Consider the following 18986-nt stretch of genomic DNA (forward strand, 5'->3'; position numbering starts at 1 on the left):
CCTCGGGAGATAACTATACTACCACAGGCTGGCGCTGCCGGGCTCCGCCACAGCCCTCAGGGCAGACATTGTGCAAATCTTTGCATTTCCCAGTGCTAGAATGGTTTCGGTTTGGGGGCTGGGGATGGAGTCCAGGGCCTCACGCAGGCGAGGCAAATGCTCTACCACTGAGCTTCACCCCAAGCTGAGCTGGGCACAGCTTTTTAAAAATAACTGGGAGTCACAAAGATGCCGTTAAGAGCTAAAGGAGGCACATTCTTGAAGGGTTTTTTTTTTTCCACCTTTTAAAAAAGTCAGTGAGCAGCTCCCTCTGTATGTTGGATAAGGAAAATGAGAGAGTTTTTGCTGAATAAAGTAAAGCCAGACAGGAGGAGGAGGAACCTGATCAAGAAGACTGAATGAGTACAACTTTGCCAAACACAGACATGGAATCTTGGTACAAAGACAAGGAAAATCTGCTGTTTTTCTGAGTGGGACAGATGGAACTCTTCAATGGGAACAGCCAAGACAGGCACTTAGGGCTCTATTTAAATAGCCTGAAAACACCAGAGGGATCGGCTTATGGGGTCCTCTCTATCCATCAGGGCACCTCTCCACCCAACTCCTGTAGCAGGCAGCAGAGAAGATAGGAATGTAGAGTTTAATTATTGTGCTGCTGTTATTAACCAGAGTGCAATTAATCCATCGTGTGTGGATTCTGATGCCACAGTGTAAAGGAGGTTTCACAGGTGCACCCTGGGGGCCGTTGGGAACAAAAGGGCAGGGCCTCTGGTGGGAAGGGGGTGGCAAAACGGGGGATGTGGGGAGCAGACACGGGGCTGAGTCTGCTCCTTCCCCATCAACAACGCCAGCAAGAACCCCAAGAGGAAGGTCTTTCCTGCCGAGGCTGCTGGCCTGGCCTGGCCGGGTGAGTCCCCGTCTTCCTTCCCCACGCAGCTGCCTCTGGCTTCCTGTTCCGATTCGTGCTTAGCACGTGAGGTCCAGGGCAGGCTCACAGTTGACCATCGGATGGGTGAGGAATGCAGTCCAAAGGAGAAACAAGGAGTTCAGGACACCTCCTCTCCATCCTTCTCCATTTTTAATCCCAAGAGACCTTCAGTCTAGTTCAGAGCTGGGTAAAGGACAACAGTGGCTCCTCCTCTGGGAGCTGGCAGCTTGGAAAGCAGCCCAAACCGCTTTGCCGAGATGGTTCCTCGTGTCAGAGTGGAGTGATACAGTTCAGATCCAAGGTGCAGGCCCCGGACGGCTAAGAGTCGGAGACACACAGAGCCTCCACAGCATCGCTCAGACCCTGGTTGACGCCCCCCACGGCCAGGAGGCAGTTCTTAATGACAATGCTGGAGCAGGCACAGCGGGGCGTGGGCATGGCCGGGAGGACCTCCCACTTGTTCTTCCCCGGATGGAAGGCTTCGGCCGTTTCCAGGACTGTAGGTTGGTTCCCTGAGAGCACCGAGAGAATCAGACCTCACAGAAGGGCCCAGCTACCAAGCCCTGCCTCCCTCCCTTGGGCGGCATAAGCAGACACTGAGCAACTGCAACATCCTCAGCTCAGGTGCAACCCCTGCCTCTCCCCTCTCCTGGGCCAATGGCTCTTGTCAAGCAGCCAGTTTCCCCCTCCTCCCTTCTCCCTGTCTTCTCATCTCCCTAAGAGCAAGCATTCATGCCTCACCCCTGGTTTTGATCAGAAATTTTTAGTGTCCTGCTGTACCCACCCTGTTTTTCACTACAAAAGCTATCCACGTGGTCTAGCTCCAGTGGTCTTTCACGCATGCGTAACATGGGAATATGTCCACACTTGGACATCAACTTGGGGTGCCTCAAGCCTTACTGCCCATATCTCTGCCCTGATGACACTGGGTTCCTCCTACAAAACACCAGCAATCTCTGAGAGAGGTAATACATCAAATCCCAAATTTAGAAGCATTTATTGCATTAGATGCATTCCTGTCCTAAGATAGAGGTGGGTATCTAAGGAAAAGAGACAGCTCTTAAGAGGATGACTTTGCATCCAGGGTCTGCATTTCCCCCCAGTCATTCTGCAGATTTGTGCTCAGCAGACCTGGGTTACACGGCTATCATTATGTGACTTATTCTTTCTGGACCTCAATTTCCTGAGTGCAAGAGGACAGAGAGACCCGATCCAGGCCCATAAGTGGATAGGCAGAGTCCAGGCTATGAGGAAGAGAGGGTTTTGAAGTACAGTATTTGGAATAAAGAAGTGGGCAGGTGATGTGCAAAATGCCAATATCCTCTGCTGCTCATGCAGAGTGCGAGGGATTCACCAAGCACCAGCTCGGACGTTCCATCCTTACCAAGGCCCCCAGCTACTATGACCCGTCCACTCAGAGAGCCGGCCACGAAGTCTGCCCGCCGCTTCTTGAGGAAAAATGAACGTTCCATCTTCAGCCATCCCCCTACAGGCCACAAAAAGGGTAAGAGGGAGAGAGAGAATTAGGGGCTGACCATCCCTATCAAACACAGACAAGCCCTAAATGGCTCTCACCCTGGACAGCGGCTCCTTCCTTTTACCTTTGTGCTCAGGGTGCACACAGTGCCCCTGTTGTTTGCAATGAGCTCCTCTGCAGCCTCCACCCTCTCCCATGCTTCCTGCAGTGTAAGACACCGTAGTTCCCACCATGAATGCCCTCCCTGGCTCTAAACTGCAGAGGAAGCTGATGCAGGCGGTGAGTGTGGGAGTGGGCATCCCTCTGTTTCTCCATCAGTAAAGGAAAAATCTCTCCCTGATCTAGTTCTGCACAGATATTATAAGAAAATAACCATGCAAGAGAGCCCTATACAGATGAAATAATTAGATCCTACGAGCAGCCTTGAGGGACAGGGGTGCTCGGACTTGGGAAAGGCTTGCCCAGCTGGGCAGGTGGGCCTGGCAACATGGATGGGATGGAGGGACGGTGGGGGTCAACCAGAAGGGAGGCGACCAGCTAGCACTTCCCTGAGGGAGCCCTGCAAACACGGCAGAGGCAGCCCCAAGCTCACCCTGTTCCATGTCAAACACGTCCATCGTCCGAAGGAACTTAGGCTGCCGGTAGAGCCGACCCTGCCGCAGACCTCCCAAGCTGTACAAGTGGTTGTCCAGGGTCACAAAGCTGGAGAAGGCTCGCTTACACGGGATGTTGGGAAACTTGGTCCAGGAGCGAGTCTCGATGTCAAAGACCTCGAAGGCATTGACTGCATACTTGGACTGGCGTCCCCCTGGAGGCCAAAGCAGGGTGGAGGTGAGCGGAAGAGGAGCCCCTGAGCGTAGGGGATGGATTTCCCCTTCTTCTGACTGTTACCCATTCACACAGGAAGCTCCCTGAGGGCTGGGCCAGTGTGACCACGCCCCATGCCAGGGAGATGCTCAGCTGAAGGCACTGCTTCCAAGGGGAAGCACCCCAAGGGAGGGAGGAGGGAGAGATGCACAACAGGTGACTCCACCTTACCCAGCACGTAGATCTTGGAGCCTCGGAGGAAGGAGGTGGCAGCATATCTCGGGGTTGGCATGGGTGCTAGTGACACCCACATGTCCTTGAGCATGTCATAGTGTTGGAGGTGGTTGTGTGGCCGGAGGTCCAGGCCCATCCCGCCTGCCGCGTATACTCGGTAATCTAAGAGAAAGGCCACATGTACTCCTGGCTCAGCGACAGGCACCAGGAGAACGGACCACCAGCACCCGTTACCTACTATGGCCAAGGCAAGTTTGATGGCACCATTCCAAGTCCTTGTGGCATGGCCTGAGTCTTCCTGCAGCTTTCCTTGGAATCCAGCCCTTGGCTAAGCCCAAAACACTAAGCCCTGCACCAAGGGAGACTGTGGTCTGGTCTAGGCCTGGACAACCCTCTGCCGCCTTGTCCCCTCTACTACCCTCCTTCCTGGGCAGCCAGAAGTAATCTTCTGACTGTGCTCTCCAGTACTGGCCTGTTCCCCAGGCATTCCCAGATGGAATTCTCTAGAAACAGCAGGGGCCTTTAGACACAAGGCCAGCCCCACTGTCCCTGGCTTTGTGGGACACTGGGCTACCTCTGGGTCTCTTTTCCCCATAGGGGAATCCCATCTTCCTGCATAGATCTGGCAGCTTTCGGACCCAGGAGGCCCCACACTGAATGAGGGGGAGGCTCCAGAGGAGAGCGACTTGGCCTCTTGTAGAAATCCTGCCCCTGGCTTCCTCCACTGCTCTTGGCTGTAGGAGGCCTTTCCAGGACCTCCAAAACACACTGCATGACAGGATGGACGAGCACCCTCCCCAGGCCCCTGTAGGCCCCTCTCAGGGAGCCGCCTCTGGCTGAACACTACTCCTTTTACTTTCCACTCTTACTGAAAATAAAATAAAAATCCAGCCCTAGCCTAAGGCTGGGAAATGGGTCCTGATAGTGAATGACTCACTTAACATAAGCTCCCTATCATCCTGTTACCTGCAACACCTCATCCCGGGGAGCTTCCCATCCACACTCTGATACCACCGTACCTCTCTGCTCAATTCCCACTCATCCTTTCAGGCTCACCTGAGTATCCCTGAACTGCGAGCCTGGGCTGAGTCTGCTGGCCGCATGCCACTGCAATCATCTTTGTCTGTTTCTCCCACTAGGTGGTAGGTCTTTGAGAATCTATTAATCTGTAGTTCCAGAATCTACGGCACCCAGGCATGTGAATATTTTTTAAATTAACCACTGAACCCATTCAGTGCCATAGTTAGGAACACAGACATGACTATCACTTCCTAGCTGTGTGACCTTGGGCCAGTGACTTGACCTTCTTGGGTTATAAGTTGCTTCACTCTAAAATGAGGGTTCAAATATTACTCACCTTATTGGACAGGCTGTGAGGATCAAAGGGGATAAGGCACCAGCGGTATAGGCTCAGTAAATGTGTAGTTCTTAACCTTTCAGGACTGTTCACTGAGGCCTGCCATGGAGGGGACTCTTCTCTTGCTCTGTTCCCCATGGACCTCCAGGCCTGCTTCCCACCTTCTTACTGGGGGGCCATGGAAACCCCAACTGGCTGCCTTATCCCAGGAGACTATGGGATAAAGCTTCTCTTTAGTAACCTTTATTGATCAGACACTGGCTTCTGAAGGCAGGGCCAGATCTGCCTCTTTTCCTCCTTCCTGGGGCCCAGGACTGCCAGGGCAGACCAGGTGTTAAAGACATACTGGTTTCTGATGTACCATGGGCCTGACAGGCAGCTGGGACAGTGTACAAGAGTGGAAGGCAAAGGGAGGCAGAGTCACAGTCCATGCAGCCCACAATGCCCACACACGTGTGTGAAGTTGGGGGTCTCCTAACTCCTGTGGGTCCATTCCCTATAAAACCTTTGCATTTGCAAAAGAGCCTCTGGACTCCCTTCCATGCGCTGGGCTGTACTGACAGCCCCCTCCCCCCCTGCATCCAGTGAATGGCTGAGGCAGGAGAATCATAAGTTTGAGCCCAGCCTGAGCAATTTAGTGACTTAGCAAGACCTGGTTTCAAAAAAATTCTAGAAGGCCTGGAAATGCAGCTCAGTGCAAAGGCCCTGGGTTCAATCCCCAGTACTGAAGAAAAAAAAGAATGAAAGGAGGGGCTCTGAGAAAGTGGAATGGGAATCTGAGAACGGCACAGTAGCCCATGATGCCTTCCCTGGGAACTTGGTGAACGGGAACTAGGTCCTGTAGGAACACAACCCTCAGGACATCCTGGTCTCTGAGGCTGGGAGCGGGAGGAGAACAGCCGAGGGAAGAACGGCCTGCAGTCAGGCCTCCGCCCCGCCCCCATGGGGCCTGGTGATCGTGTGAGGGTGCAGCGAGCACCCCAGGACCCCAGCTAGTGTTTGGGGGTGATGCCGCCTGCATGCACATTTCAAAGACTAGGGTATGGCGGGGGTGCGGTCATTCAGGTGATGCTGGGGTCTGCACACACATGGCACCCATCCCTGCAGCCCACGCCCTGGCAGTGCCCTCTGGCAGCGACCTGCCCGGCTTATGGGAAGGAAAGCCCTGGAGTGGATTTCTGGTGTCAGGTGCAATTCCTAGCTACTTCATTTGCTGAGCCTCAGCTTCCCCATCTGTAAGATAAAAGTTTCTGGGATCAAACGGGATCAGGATGTCCTAGTGGGCCCTCCCAACAGTACCCCTACTGTTTCCTCACCCCCCTCCCTTTTCTCTGCTCACCCACATCCCCGGCCCCTCTTGCCTTTGGCCGTGACAGAAATGCCCATGGCGGCCTCCCGCAGCGTGCTCCTCTTCTTCCACTTGCCCTCGTCGATGTTGTACATCTCCACGACCTTCAGGGGCAGCTGACTGGTGCCCACGCCCCCGATCACCATAATGCGCTTCCCCAGGGCGGTGACGGCCACCCCGGCCCGGGCTGTGGGCAGCGGGGGCAGGGCGGTCCACTGGTCGGCCTCGGGGGCGTAGACCTCGAAGCAGTCCATGGGGACTCCGCTGTCATCACAACCCCCGATGGCATAGACCTGTCCCCCGGTCTCCAGCAGGGAGCAGTAGACGCGGCGGCTGGGCAGCGGCGCCAGGCGCTTCCATTGGAAGTCCTTGACATTAGGCACCTCCATGGCAGCCCGGCGACCCACCAGCACAGCACAGGCCAAGTTCGAGGCCGGGTCCGCGGGCTACTCCGCGCTGGCTCGCGGGTCCCCCGTCGCCGCCTCCATCTGGCTCCCGGGCGCCTGCTCCCGCCCGACGCCGGCCAGCGCCTCACTGTCCCTCAAGTCTCCGCGGTCCGGCGGCGTCCACGCCTGGCCCTGCGGGAGGAACCGAGCGGATCGAAGGCACCCGGGGCCACGAGTGCTCGCGTCTGAGGGGCGCAGCGCGGACCGCGGTCCCTCGTCAACTTTAAAGGGGTCGCGACTGCGGAGGGCGCCACCCCGCGGCGCCACCGGCCCCGCTCCGCTTGTCCCCACCCCCTTCCCGCCGGAAGCCGCCGAGCAGTGCGGTATCCGCTCGCAGAGGACACAGTGTACGCCCCGCTGCCGCCATCCGGGCGCCCGCATCCCCCGCTACGCACGGGGCCAGGCCGGAGCGCGCGGACCCCGGCCCCGGGCGCGGGCAGCAGGGCAGGGCGCTCCGTCCCTCCCCGTCCGCACGCCGCGGGCACACACGCAGAGAAGGAGAGCAAATGAGCAGCAGGAAGGAGAACCGAGCCGCCGGCCGGAGGAGGCGGGAGCCTCCCACGCAGCCTCCCCCGCGCCGCCGCACCTGTGCAGGAAGCGGCGAGACACGGAGGGCCCGCGCCGGGAGGGAAGGGCGGCGGCCGAGGCGCTCACCTCGTTTTCCAGCGCGGCCGGAGCCGGAGCCAGCCGGAGCCGAGGGCCCAGATGACGGGACCAGACTCCCCCCGCGTGGAGGCGGGCGCTTGTGAGCGTTTGTTTTGGATGAGGAGGCGGAGAGTCCAATTACCCAGTTTGTCTACAGTACACAGACCCGTTCCTGACAGCTGGCTTTGTTTTGGGGGAGGTACCATCCTACGGTTTAGCCTCACAGAAGCAAGTTTGCAGGGAGGGAGTGACCCGGCAGAGCTGGCGGGTGCCTCCGAAGATAACCCAGATAACCCTCGTGTGCATAACTTCCACACCGCCTCCCTCCCGCAAACAGACACATCGGAACAAGCGACAGGCTCACAAGAACATGGACACACAGCCGGATGTCAACCCCTCCTTCACACACCACATGAAGTGGACGCCTGATGACCAGATCTTGGGCCTCGGCGCCAACCACTTTCCAAAAATCCTTTTTAGGACTGCGGTCCTCAGTACCTCAGTAACGAAGGTGCCTGAGACACAGTGGGGCACCTGTCTGGTAGGCTGCAAGGCCCCTGGGGTCCTCTGACTACCCGGTTTCCTTCAGGATGGCTGCATCTTGAAACCGCCTGGCTCCGGAGCCTGCAGACCTGGGTTTGAATCCTGGCTCTGAAAAGTATTCATTCCAGACCTCAGTTTCCTTACATATATTTTCACCGAGAATTTTCATTTTGACATGAATTGTAGATTCATATGTGGTTGTAAGGAAGAAATACCCTTTCCCCAGCTTCCCCCAGTGGTAACAACTTACAAAACTATAGTACAATATCACAACCTTGGATTGGAATTGACCAGTCAAGATCCACAACATTTCCATCACCAGAAAGATCAGTCGGGACCATTTTATACCCAGCCTGCTTCTCACTTCCCTTTTCCCCCACACCCCATGGCAACCAGTAATCTTTTCTCTGCTTCCATAATCTCATCACTTCAAGAATGCTAGACAAGGGCCAGGGATTTAGCTTAGTGGTGCCACTACCTGCCTCGCAAGTGCAAGGTACTGAGTTTGATCCCCGGTAACAGCAAAAAAAAAAAGAATGCTAGACAAACAGAAACACACAATATGTAACCTACTGGGATCACCCCCTCCCGCCACATCACTCCCTGCACTTTGATCCAAGTTGTTGTGTATAGCAGTAGTTCATCTTTTATTTCTTGGTATAGATGTATCCTTGTAGGCTTTTGTGAAGATTAAATGAGATAATATTTAATCAAGAATTCACTGTGGCAAGGGCCTAGTACAGTGATGGCGAACCTTTTAGAGACTGAGTGTCCAAACTGCAACCCAAAACACACCTATTTGTGGCAAAGTGCCTACACTGCAATTAAACCTGAATACTGAGGTGATAGTTTAGAAAGAAAAACAACTGTTATCCCGTGCTCAGCTGTCGGGGCGACTTGGCTCATGTGCTGAAGGGTTTGCATGCCCGGTGCTGCATGAGTGCCATGCGTTCGCCATCACAGGGTGGCCCTAACACATCTCTATTAATACCATTACTGCTACTATAACTTCTTGGGAGAAACAAGTCTCAGCTCACAATAGGCGCATCTTAATATAGTTATAGTAGACTTGTTAAGCTCTTGGCTTAACAATTCCCACTGCTTTGTAGTTTAACTTCTAGTACTTGCAAAATAATCACCCCTAAAACTACCATAGAAAGGGTGAAAGCCATAGACCATCCTCAGAGGGATTTGTTGAGAGTCTGGCTTCAGTCCTGCTTGCCCACTGAGCCTGCCACTGAAGCAGTAATGCTGGCCTCTGGCACCTCCTCAGCTGGGGCAGCTTAACAAGCAGGTTTACAGACTGCCACAGCACCCTGTGTTTGTGTCAGCCAGTGGAATAATGAAGTGAGCTAAGCCCTTGCACGCTCACTTTCTGATAGACCCCCGCCCTCAGCCCTGGGAATTAAACTCAGGGACCACTGAGCTACATCCCCAGCCCTACTTTTTATTTGATTTATAGATGGGGTGTTGCTAAATTACCCAGGCTGGTCTTGAAATTCTGAACCTCCTGCCTCAGCCTCCTGAGGATCTGGGATTTACAGACATGTGCCAGACAAATGCTGGCCACTTTCTCCTAATCTTTTTTTTTGTACCAGGGATCGAACTCGGGACCTTGCGCTTTTGAGGCAGGCAGTGGCACCATTGAGCTAAAACCCCACCCTGACTTTCTCCTAACCTTAACACGACCCCAGGAGAGGTCTCTGGGGCAGGCATCAGTGTCTGTGATCTGCAGAGGAGGAACCTGAGACTCAATGAAGTGACTTGCAGCCATGCAAGCCACTCAGAGTGCATCTAGGTTGAGAATTCCAAATCTAACGCTGCCCATCTTTATCACAATCAAATCACAAAGGAAAGAATGGAACATTGTCAATAAACCATGCTTTTCCACTCTCATCTAGACTTTGGCCTTTTGTCCAAGTGCAGTGAAGGGAGGAGCCCAGACCCCCACAGGGATTGCAGCATCTGCCCATGCTGTCCGTGCCAGGTTGTACACCTAGGGAAACTCAAGTCCAGCCCCTGAAAAGGCCCCTGCCCTAGCCTCGGCTTATGCTGGGTACCACTCTTCATGCGGGCCATGGAGTTCAAAGACTCAGGGCTTTGGAAAAGTACTAAGAACAGGGTGTCTTCCAGGCCATGGCCTAATTGCTTATTCTGGAAGTCCTGGCTTTTCTCCATCTTCCCCACTCCTTCCCCATGTCGCTTCCTCCCAGGCAGGTGACATCCTTTAGTCCCTACATCGAGTGCACATTAAAGAAGCTTGTAACCTAGCAACCACCACTTAAGATTCCCTGAGTCACCTGCAGTTTCCATGCCTGGGCTGAGTGCACCAAGCTGCGGCCTTGAGGAGAGCCAGGCTGAAGAGGGGTCTCCTGACTCTTTGGACCCCTCACCACCCCATCTCAGTGTGTAACCACTTTCCAAGTCAGGAAGTTCTTCCTCACATCAAACCTAAATCCTTCCTGCTGCAAGATCTTGCATAGCACTGGGCCTTGCTTTCTGGTCTTTCTTAAACATGTTGGACAAGGCTGAGAGTGTAGCTCAGTGGTAGACTGTGCGCTTAGCATGTGTGAGGCCCTGGATTTGATCCCCAGCACCAAAACAAAAAACTTAGGTGACTGTTTGCTTTCAGAAGAGTAGGTGGAGGCTCTGGAGGACAGGAAGGTCACGAAAGCCACTGAAGAGGAGGCCTTTGGTACTTTGGAATTTTAATATTTATTACTATTCATTATCCACAATCAAACTTGTGCATGCACAGCCCCAGAAAAAGTCATTCATCTTTGAAAAAATTCACACCATGAATTTAAGGTCTAACTTCCATACAATCAAATGCAGAAAACTTTACTCAGTAGCTATTGAGGATCTGTTAGGTATTCACCAGGTTCCCTTCCTGAACTCTGAGGCAGGTTATGGGAGAGCTGAGTGTCCACCAGGGGGAGGACAGTTTAGGAAACCAGGCAGTGTGGCCAGCGACAGGTGGAGCATCTGCAGGTGGCTTTGGAGGGACAGGTAGATTCCAAGAGGAGAGCACTTTTATTTTCCTTATTTATTGCAATACCAGGCATTGAACCCCGGGCCTTCACAATGATCTCCATCCTCCGACCTTTATAAAATTTTTTAAATTTTGAGACAGGGCCTCACTAAGTTGCTAAGTTTTCTGGGCTGGGTTCAAACTTGTGATCCTCCTGCCTCAGCCTCTCAGAGTGCTGAGATTTCCAATGTGCACCGCCACGCCCAGCTGAATAGGGCACATTCTGAAGGGATGGGGAAAGAGGAGTCGTTGAGCTATTAGTTGTCACAGAATCTCCTTCTCCACCCCCAGAAATACGTGCTGCCTGTGGGAACCTCCTAAGTGTCCCCTTCCTGGTACCACACTGGCTGGAAGGGCCTCTGGGAGCGTCCAGCCCAGATGGTCTTCGCTATGCAGGTGCCTTTCTGCAGAGCCCTACAGATCAGAAGGCAGTGGGGGCTTGAGTGGACTCCAGTCAGGCGGACTGAGTCTGAACCCCGACTCGGCCCACACCCTCTGTGCCCATCTTGTCTAAGTCTGTCTTGGGCAGATCTCTTTCCTCCTGGCTGACTGAGATCACTTCTGCTGCAGAACAGCTGGTGCCCGTGCACTGGACCATCAGTTCCCCGCCCATTCCTAACCAGAAGCCTGGCCTGTGTGCAGGTGGGAGAGAGGGCGACTCAGCCACTGAGGACTGAGGCAGGCTGCAGGCCGACCAGGGAAAGGGAGGCTCCTTCCGGAGCCCGAAGGAGTCTTCTGCGGGCGTTCTTGCACCCAGCCCGACATCAGCTCAAGGAAGGACTGGGCCACTATTGCTGCAGTCAGAGCAATAGTCTGCTTCTGCACAATCTGTCCTCGGGACACTGCTGCCCAAGGCGGGGAAGTCCCCCAGAATGGCCTTGGCTATTAACGCTCCCCTCCTGCCCAGCAGCCTCGATTAGAATCGAGTTAGCCAGGAGTTCCTTGAAGAATCCACCCTGCTTCTTCCCCAGCTGGTGCACAACTAGGTGTAGGAGCAGAGGGACTTAGTAGGCATGAGTTAAGGAGCGCCTCTCTCCGCCCGTGAGAATCCTTTCCACAGATTTAGGGAAAACTAGGGTCTCGGGTATAGAGCAAGGTGGGGGAAGCGTCATCCTAGTTTCAAACTTGGTTTTTAGACTCAGAAGCTAAACACACAGTTTAGCAAGCAAGGATTTGGAAAGCTCCCCAGTCCTTGGCCATTTAGGGTGACAAGAGTCACAGTGGGAAGGGACATCTCTGAAAGAGGTTACCGCTTCCCTGTACTTATTGAGGAAATTGTAGAGGAAATGAGCCTTATTATTATAAGCCTGAGAATTGGGTTATAAACAAGGCAGAATTTCCTGACCAGCAGCCTCAGAATCTTTAAAGCCCAGCACAAGGCGAGGGTGAGGCGAGAGGCTGTGATATCACCTCCTCTAACGCCACTCCCGGGAGTCGCTAGAAATAGAAAAGGCACAGGGCTCCGAGGCAGGAGACCTCTGCACCGGCGAGTTTGTGGTAATGGGCTATGCAAACTTGGGCGCGTTCCTGCCTTTCTGGTATCTGTAATGCTAGTAGGAAGGACGATGAAGAAGAGCAGCCACGTCGGGGGTCTCCAGCTTCAGAATTCTGAAGTCTGACCCTCAGCCTACAGACCACATGTGGCCCTGGACAGCTGCAGCCCCACAATATCATGACCCTTTAATATTATTATGTGATTTTTAGCAGTACTTTTCATGACTCGACTGCATGATCCTGGATGGAGCACAGACTTTGTAGGTGACAGGGGCCTGCACTGCAGGAGGAGGGCCCGGTGCAGTGCTAGCTTTCCCTCCTACACCCGCCACACACAGTCATTTGAATGGCACGCTCGTATGACTTGGTGAGTGAAACACCGTGATTACGGATAACAGCACCAACCTACCTGCATGTGTGTGTGCCTAGGAAGACCTGTGTTCATTGTTAGTAAGCGGACGTGTAGGTTTGCTTAATTAACTTATATGTGGCCTAGACAATTCCTCTTCACTCAGTGCAGGCCAAAAGGTCAGCAGGACTGAAGCCCCAGAGGGACAAAGCAGTGGGCTCTAGAAGGGACATCCTCACATTCTTCCAGGAGACACAGGCGCACGGAGCGCTGACTCCATGAGCTCTCACAGGCATACGAGCTCCCCGAGGCCCTGTTGCTGCCACCACCCTCATCCTGCTCCAATCAGCGCAGGGCAAGGGGGCCTTCTAGATGTAGCCACGGCCATGGGCTCCCTCCTGTGGGCCTTGGTACCAACCATCTAGAGGCCTAATTGCGTCTCCTGTGGGGTTCTGACCTTTTGGGGGCCCCTCTTGTCTCCCACAACTGTCAGGGCAGTAGCAGAGGACCCAAGGGCTCAAATCACAGTGCAACCTGTCCCTTTCTCTGAAAAGGAAACCATGTGCCTTTGTCCCAAGTGCCCAGGCTGGCAGCCTGGCTGGGCCCTGGGGCCACTAGGAGGCCTCATCCTGCTCCCCCTTCAGGGGCCCCAGGCTGCTCTGCAGAGCAAGCAGAGGCTGAGGGTGGCCATGCGGCAGTGGCCCTCTCAGACATGACTCTTTAAATGCCCATTAGTAAGTTAATATTGCCATTTCCAGAGCCAGCAGCATCCTCCATTCTTTTTAATTAAAAAGAGCTCCACGTCCTGGCAGAGCTGAGAGAAGGCTCTGAATGATTTACACACCAGCCCTGCTGCTTCCAGCTGGGAAATCGGCAAGAAAGATTGACTGGCAGATGGGCCAGCCTGCCTGTCATGGATGGTGCATAAGTGTCTGTGTGTGCGCGTGTGTGTGTGTGCACACGCGTGTGTGTGCTGGGCATGGGGCCAGCTCTCCTGTTGGTAGGCTCAGAGTGAGCAGGGCCACAGACCCACAGCCCAGTCCCTGGGAGCTCAGCTCCACTCAGCAAGCCAGAGGTGAGGCCTGCTGCAGAGTCAGGGTTACCCAGGGCCGGGCCTGCCTGCATCCTGCTGGCGTTTCTCTTTGGAGCAGAACTGTTTTATCTGGAGGACAGAAGCTCAGGGCACCAGGCTGTGGTTCCAGCCGGAAGACAGAGGGCACTCCCTGGAGATGCCTCTTATTTGCAAGTGTGTATGCTTCACCTTGTACAACCACACACCGAGTTTCTGTCTGATCATCGCTGCTTCAAGAGGAAGATTTCTGCTTCCCTGATGCTCCTTCCTCGCCTCCCTTCTAGCACCAGACTTTGTCCCACTCTGACGTTCAGTGAGACCCAAGGCTCTGGTCCCTTTATGTGCCTGGAGAGAGAGTGATGGGGCCCACAGGTTGGACTGATGTGAGAAGATCCTCAGCTCAGGACCTGTAGAGAGCCAGGAAGCACAAGCAGTTGCCCTTGAGGGGCCCTGTTCCCCACCTCAAGCCTCTGCTGCCCTCCAAGACCCACCTCCCTGGGCACCAGAGGCAGGTCCAGCTCCCCCTCCTGCTGCAAAGAGGCTCCTGTTCAAGTGCAGGACCAGGGGCAGGGCAGGACTGCACAGAAGAGGTACTGTGGCTTCTGCTTTCTCCTCCCTCCTCCCTTTCCACTGTGGTGCTACACACCACACAGACACATGTGCACACACACACACACACACACACACACACGCATGTGTGCTTGTGCCCTCCTCCCCAGAGATGCTGGAAAAAGAACTATGCAGAGGGGGAGGAGATGGGGCTGGAGCAGGCGTCATCCTCCACGCTGCTCTAAACCCCACTCCCATGGGAGCCGGGTGATCTGCTACAGCAGCAAGGTCACCGTCTGGCATGCTGACCTGTGTCCCTTGTGCGCTGCAGAGGAGGAGGGGACGTGTGATGGGCTGCCTGCAAGTGGGAGTCCCGAGGTGAGAACCAGTGTCGCCCCCCCCCGCCCCCCGTGGGTGACCTGGAGGGCCTGCCTGTCCCCCATCGGCAGGGCCCTCAGGCCAGGCAGGAGTGGAGCTGAGGAGGCCTGAGGAGCCCTGGGGAATCTGCACTGCTGTCCCCACTGGGGAGACAGCAGCAGGCTCAAACTCTGGGGAACCCTTCTGCATCCTGTCACCCAGAGACGCTGGCTTCCTGTGATCAGCCTTGCTTGTCTTCCCTGGACATCACTAGGGAAGAGCAGTGACCGCATTCCTACCCTGACCTAGGAGACACCACCACTGGAGGTGCTGTGCGTCCTCTGCCCCTCTGAAGTTCCGGCCCAGATGGGGCTCTCTTTCTCTTCCTCAGATGACAGCCCTCCCCTGAGGCCCCAGCGTCAGGAGTTACATTCCTCGGGACTCTGGCACGGATCGGATCGGATCTCAGGTACAGTAATACCTTCACTCAGGGTTAGCAAATGACTCCTCTGGGCCCCAGCCTGGCCCACTGCTGGCTGTGTATGGCCTGTGATCTTAGAATGGTCATTACATTTTTAAATGGTTTGGAAACAAAACAAAAGAAAAGTATTTCAGTAGACGTGAACATGATAGGAAATTCCCATTTCAGTATCTATAAATAAAGTCCTATTGGAACTCAGCTCTACTCGCTCACTCACACATTGTCTCTGGTGGCTTTCCTGCTACAATAGGAGTGTGGTGTCATTGACCGTGTGTGTCTCCCACAAGGCATACAATATTTACTATCTAGCCTCCTACAGACCATGTTTGTGCCTTCCTTCACCTCCAGCTGTTTTAAGAGAACAAGATTGTTGCCACCTTTTGTTGAGAACTTATTCCACCCTTGGAATATCTAGCAGCAATGGAAGGAAACTATTGTTTGTTGGGCACTTACTGTATAGCAGACCTCTTGTCTCTGTTTATCACTTAATCTCCACAACCATCTTGAGAGAAATAAGCAGGAACAGCTCTATTTCCAATATGAAAGTGTGGAGTTACCCTGGCTCTTACAGCTTGTCAAGAGAGGATCCTGGGGCTCGGGCTACAGCTCAGTGGTAGAGCATGTGCTTAGCATGCATGAGGCCCTGGGTTCAATTCCCACTACACACACACACACACACACTCACACACCCATGCACCCAGTCCTGGATTCAAACTCAGACCTGCCTGACTCCACATCCTCTCCGGGCCACCATGATTCTAAGATGCCTGCTAGCTTGGGCATCCCCATCAACAAATACGGGGACTGGGACTTATGTTTTAGCCACTCGGGCTTCCTCAGCCTCAGAACCCGGTCCTTAGGTGAAGGGATTTAGCCAAGGGAAGAAGACTACAGGAGTGACAAAGTGAAAACTCCTGGTCAGCCCGCCTTCCTCCTCCTGCCTATTTCTTTATCCTTTGTTATCTATTTTCACCACTTATCAGCTTTCCTTTGGGGAGATTCAATTTGCATTTAAATAGAAAACCTCTGCAATGGCTCTGATATTACTTCAAGGTGCTAATTACAAATTCATGCCCCTTTAAATATTAAGGCATTCCAGTCCATCTCCGGGGTGGCAGAAGGCAGCAGGAATGCTTAGTATTTATGAGTAATGAATTTTGAGCTGTTTACTGCAAAGCACTTGCAGCTCTCTATCAGCAGAGGGCAGAGAGGAGGTGTTTGGGAGATCTATGCCCAGCAGGGAGCCTGAAATCAATGACAATTGAATGTCCAACCACAATAATCCTTGAGAGAAACTGGAAGGTGGTCAGAGGATGACAGCTGCTGAGGAGGGGAACCGGAGGTCCTCGGGTCTCCAGTTTCCAGAGCAGCTTTTAGTGGCTCTAGAGTCAAGGCAGAGTCTCTGCCTATCTTATTCACACGCTTTGCCATTAACAGGCCTAAAACCTGACATGGGGGAGGGGGGGACTCTGGGAGTACTCGTTGCATGAATGAGTAGAGCCAATTAATCATTTACAGGGGAGATCATTCATTTAAATAATGCTATGCGTCAGGCATTGCTAACCTTGATGATTCATAAGTCTCCCTATTAAATGGTTTATTCCTTTGCATTTTCCCCAGTGTCATGCAGATGGCAAAATTCTCCTTACTCTGGAAGAATAGTACTTTGCTTTTTTTTGTACTGGAACTCAGAGCCTTTGCATTGAGCTACATCCCCAGCCTTCTTTATTTTTGATTTTGAGACAGGGTCTCACCAAGTTGCTAAGTTGCCCAGGCTGGGCTCAAACTTGTGATCCTCCTGCCTCAGCCTCCTGCAGTGCTGGGATTACAAGCATGTGCCACTGTGCCCAGATTAGCATTTTACATATTACAAACTAATTAGTAATGTCACCTTCACATACAGCATTGAGTAACTGTCATAGGTCTGTGAGGTAAGTCTGGTTTCATATTCCCATTTTGTAGGTGAGAAATCAAACCCAGAGAGGTGACGACATTGGCCTCAGAGCAACCACTCCCATCTAAGGCCTAGCCAGGGCCTGAACTCATCCAGGTGGGCACCCTGGCTTTCTTTTGCTTGTCACAGTCCCGCTTGTCCTGATGCTCAGCTGGTTATTCCAGTACTCGCAGCATCCTGCCCTAAAAGTGGCCCTGTCCCCAGAATGCTGGGACCCCAAAGCTCAGCCCAGCCTCCTACCCAGGGTTAGTGCCTGAGCTCGGGATTTCCATTGTCCACTTCCACCTTGGTTTTGCGTTCTCTGCCTCATATGCTCATCCCTGGGGCTGAAGTCCTTTGCATCCTTCAGCGAGAGCCTGAATATCACCTCCTGCAGGCTGCATGATTGCTGCAGATAGGCATAATGGTGCCCATGCTCCATGGGGCTCCCTTGTGGCTGTAGTACACACATATAATAGCTGTGGTGACCTTGCACGATAATAATCACCACCGATATTCAGAGCACAATGCCAGGTCCTTTACATACTCAATACAACAAACCTCAGAGAACCCAAGAATAATGGCAATAGTTAGCAAGCACATGGTGTGCATTACGTGTCGTGAACCGATCTAAGTTTTGTGTGTTTTAAGGTAGCCTCTAAGGTAGGCACTCTGACTGCCATTTTAAAAATGTAGAATGTGAGACTTAGAGAATAAATGACTTGCTCAAGGTCCCACAGCAGCAATGGAGAATGAAGTCCAGTCTGCCTGGGCCCAGAGTCTGTGTGTGCCTCTGTGCAAGATGCTGCCCTTTTTACTTATAGTAAGTGTTTTGAAGGCAAGTACCCTAGTGATGTGTCATTCTTGCCAAGCACAACCCATTCATAGCAAAGCACAGCAGCTGATGTGTACTAGATACTCCCTAAGTTAAGCTGAATTGGGACCAGAGGCCAGAAGCTCTGGATATTGGCTGGATGCTGGTCGGTTTGTGCCCTACACAGTGATCTTTGAACTTAATTAGTGGGGTTAAAACCAAATGGGGGCAGGGGATTTAGCTCAGTGGTTCCATCGCCTGCCCTGCAAGCACAAGGATACGAGTTTGATCCCCGGTATCAAAAAACAAAACAAAACAAAACAACCAAATGGGAAGGAACTTTAACCTCAAGGCCAGAGAGATCGAGCTGGGGAGGACTCTGAATCCCTGTGTCAGCCTGTCTGCCCCGGGCACCCCCTCTCATTGCGTGTGTCCCCCCAGCAGGCACTCTGTGTGCAAGGCAGCGTCTCTTTGCACAGATGGATTGAAATAAAACTCACCTGACCAGGGAGAAAGGACATCCGGTGATCATCTGCAAAAGACACAGCAGGGCAGGCCTGGGTAGGGTCTGGCAGGTGCTGAATCAGAGACTCGCTCCTCCCGGGGTGTGGGCAAAGATCCTTGGGATCCCCAGGGCTTCCTCCGCGATGGACGAGTCCACTGCAGCTGCCTGGGCTGCTGAACTGGGCAACAGCCAGGCCCTGTCAGAGGGCGCTCGGCCAAGCCCGCTCCAAACTGGACAGACGCTTCAAGGTCCCTGAGCTGCAGGGCCCAAAACCCCACAGGGAGCCCTCGGGCAGCTGGCACAGCCCAGCGTCTCTGGGCAGGCGCGCCTCTCCTCCCTCTGCAACTCAGCTGCAAGGGCCTGCTCCCGAGGAGAGGCTGGGGGGTGGATGCTCACACACAGACAATAACTGCCATGGAAACTAACCGACAAAAGAAGATTTCGGGAGCTAGACCGTCTGGCAGATATGGGCAAGTGGCAGGCAGAGAAAAAGGCTGTAACGGAGGGGCTGACACTTGGGCCAAGGGCAAGCGTCCACCTCAACCCAACAGTAACGGCAGGGTTTCCCCTCCATGGCGGGGCTCTACATAAAAGGCAGAGATGTGGGCTGAGCATT

General features: G+C 53.6%; 1 protein-coding gene across 3 annotated transcripts; it reads right to left on the reverse strand.

The window, feature by feature from the left end:
* Positions 1 to 621: 621 nt before the first annotated feature.
* Klhdc8a (kelch domain containing 8A) lies at positions 622 to 18708 on the reverse strand. 3 transcript variants are annotated; one of them, XM_087193986.1, is made up of 6 exons: positions 18366 to 18708; positions 6165 to 6729; positions 3444 to 3608; positions 2998 to 3213; positions 2313 to 2414; positions 622 to 1440 (listed from the first exon to the last, which is right to left on the reverse strand). In XM_087193986.1, exons 2-6 carry the CDS (start codon positions 6538 to 6540, stop codon positions 1247 to 1249), a joined length of 1053 nt encoding a protein of 350 aa, XP_087050112.1. In that variant the 5' UTR covers positions 6541 to 6729; positions 18366 to 18708; the 3' UTR covers positions 622 to 1246. The 3 variants fall into 3 exon arrangements, with proteins under 3 accessions (XP_087050112.1, XP_021098048.2, XP_087050113.1); XM_021242389.2 differs by lacking the exon at positions 18366 to 18708 and adding an exon at positions 7252 to 7631; XM_087193987.1 differs by lacking the exon at positions 18366 to 18708 and adding an exon at positions 4804 to 6036 and having other exon boundaries at positions 6165 to 6323.
* Positions 18709 to 18986: the final 278 nt, after the last annotated feature.

This window comes from Heterocephalus glaber, unplaced genomic scaffold (assembly GCF_053883595.1).
Source record: "Heterocephalus glaber isolate CG9 unplaced genomic scaffold, H.glaber_assembly_v1.0 deba00001600, whole genome shotgun sequence".
NCBI classification, from domain to species: Eukaryota; Metazoa; Chordata; class Mammalia; order Rodentia; family Bathyergidae; genus Heterocephalus; species Heterocephalus glaber.

Coding starts and splice junctions, on each gene's coding strand:
- Klhdc8a (XM_087193986.1), bottom strand. CDS start 6,540: ATGGAGGTGCCTAATGTCAAGGACTTCCAATGGAAGCGCCTGGCGCCG. Junction 3,609..6,164: donor CATTTCTGTCACGGCCAAAG/GCAAGAGGGGCC, acceptor CCTTTCTCTTAG/ATTACCGAGTATACGCGGCA. Junction 1,441..2,312: donor CATAGTAGCTGGGGGCCTTG/GTAAGGATGGAA, acceptor CGGTGCTCTCAG/GGAACCAACCTACAGTCCTG.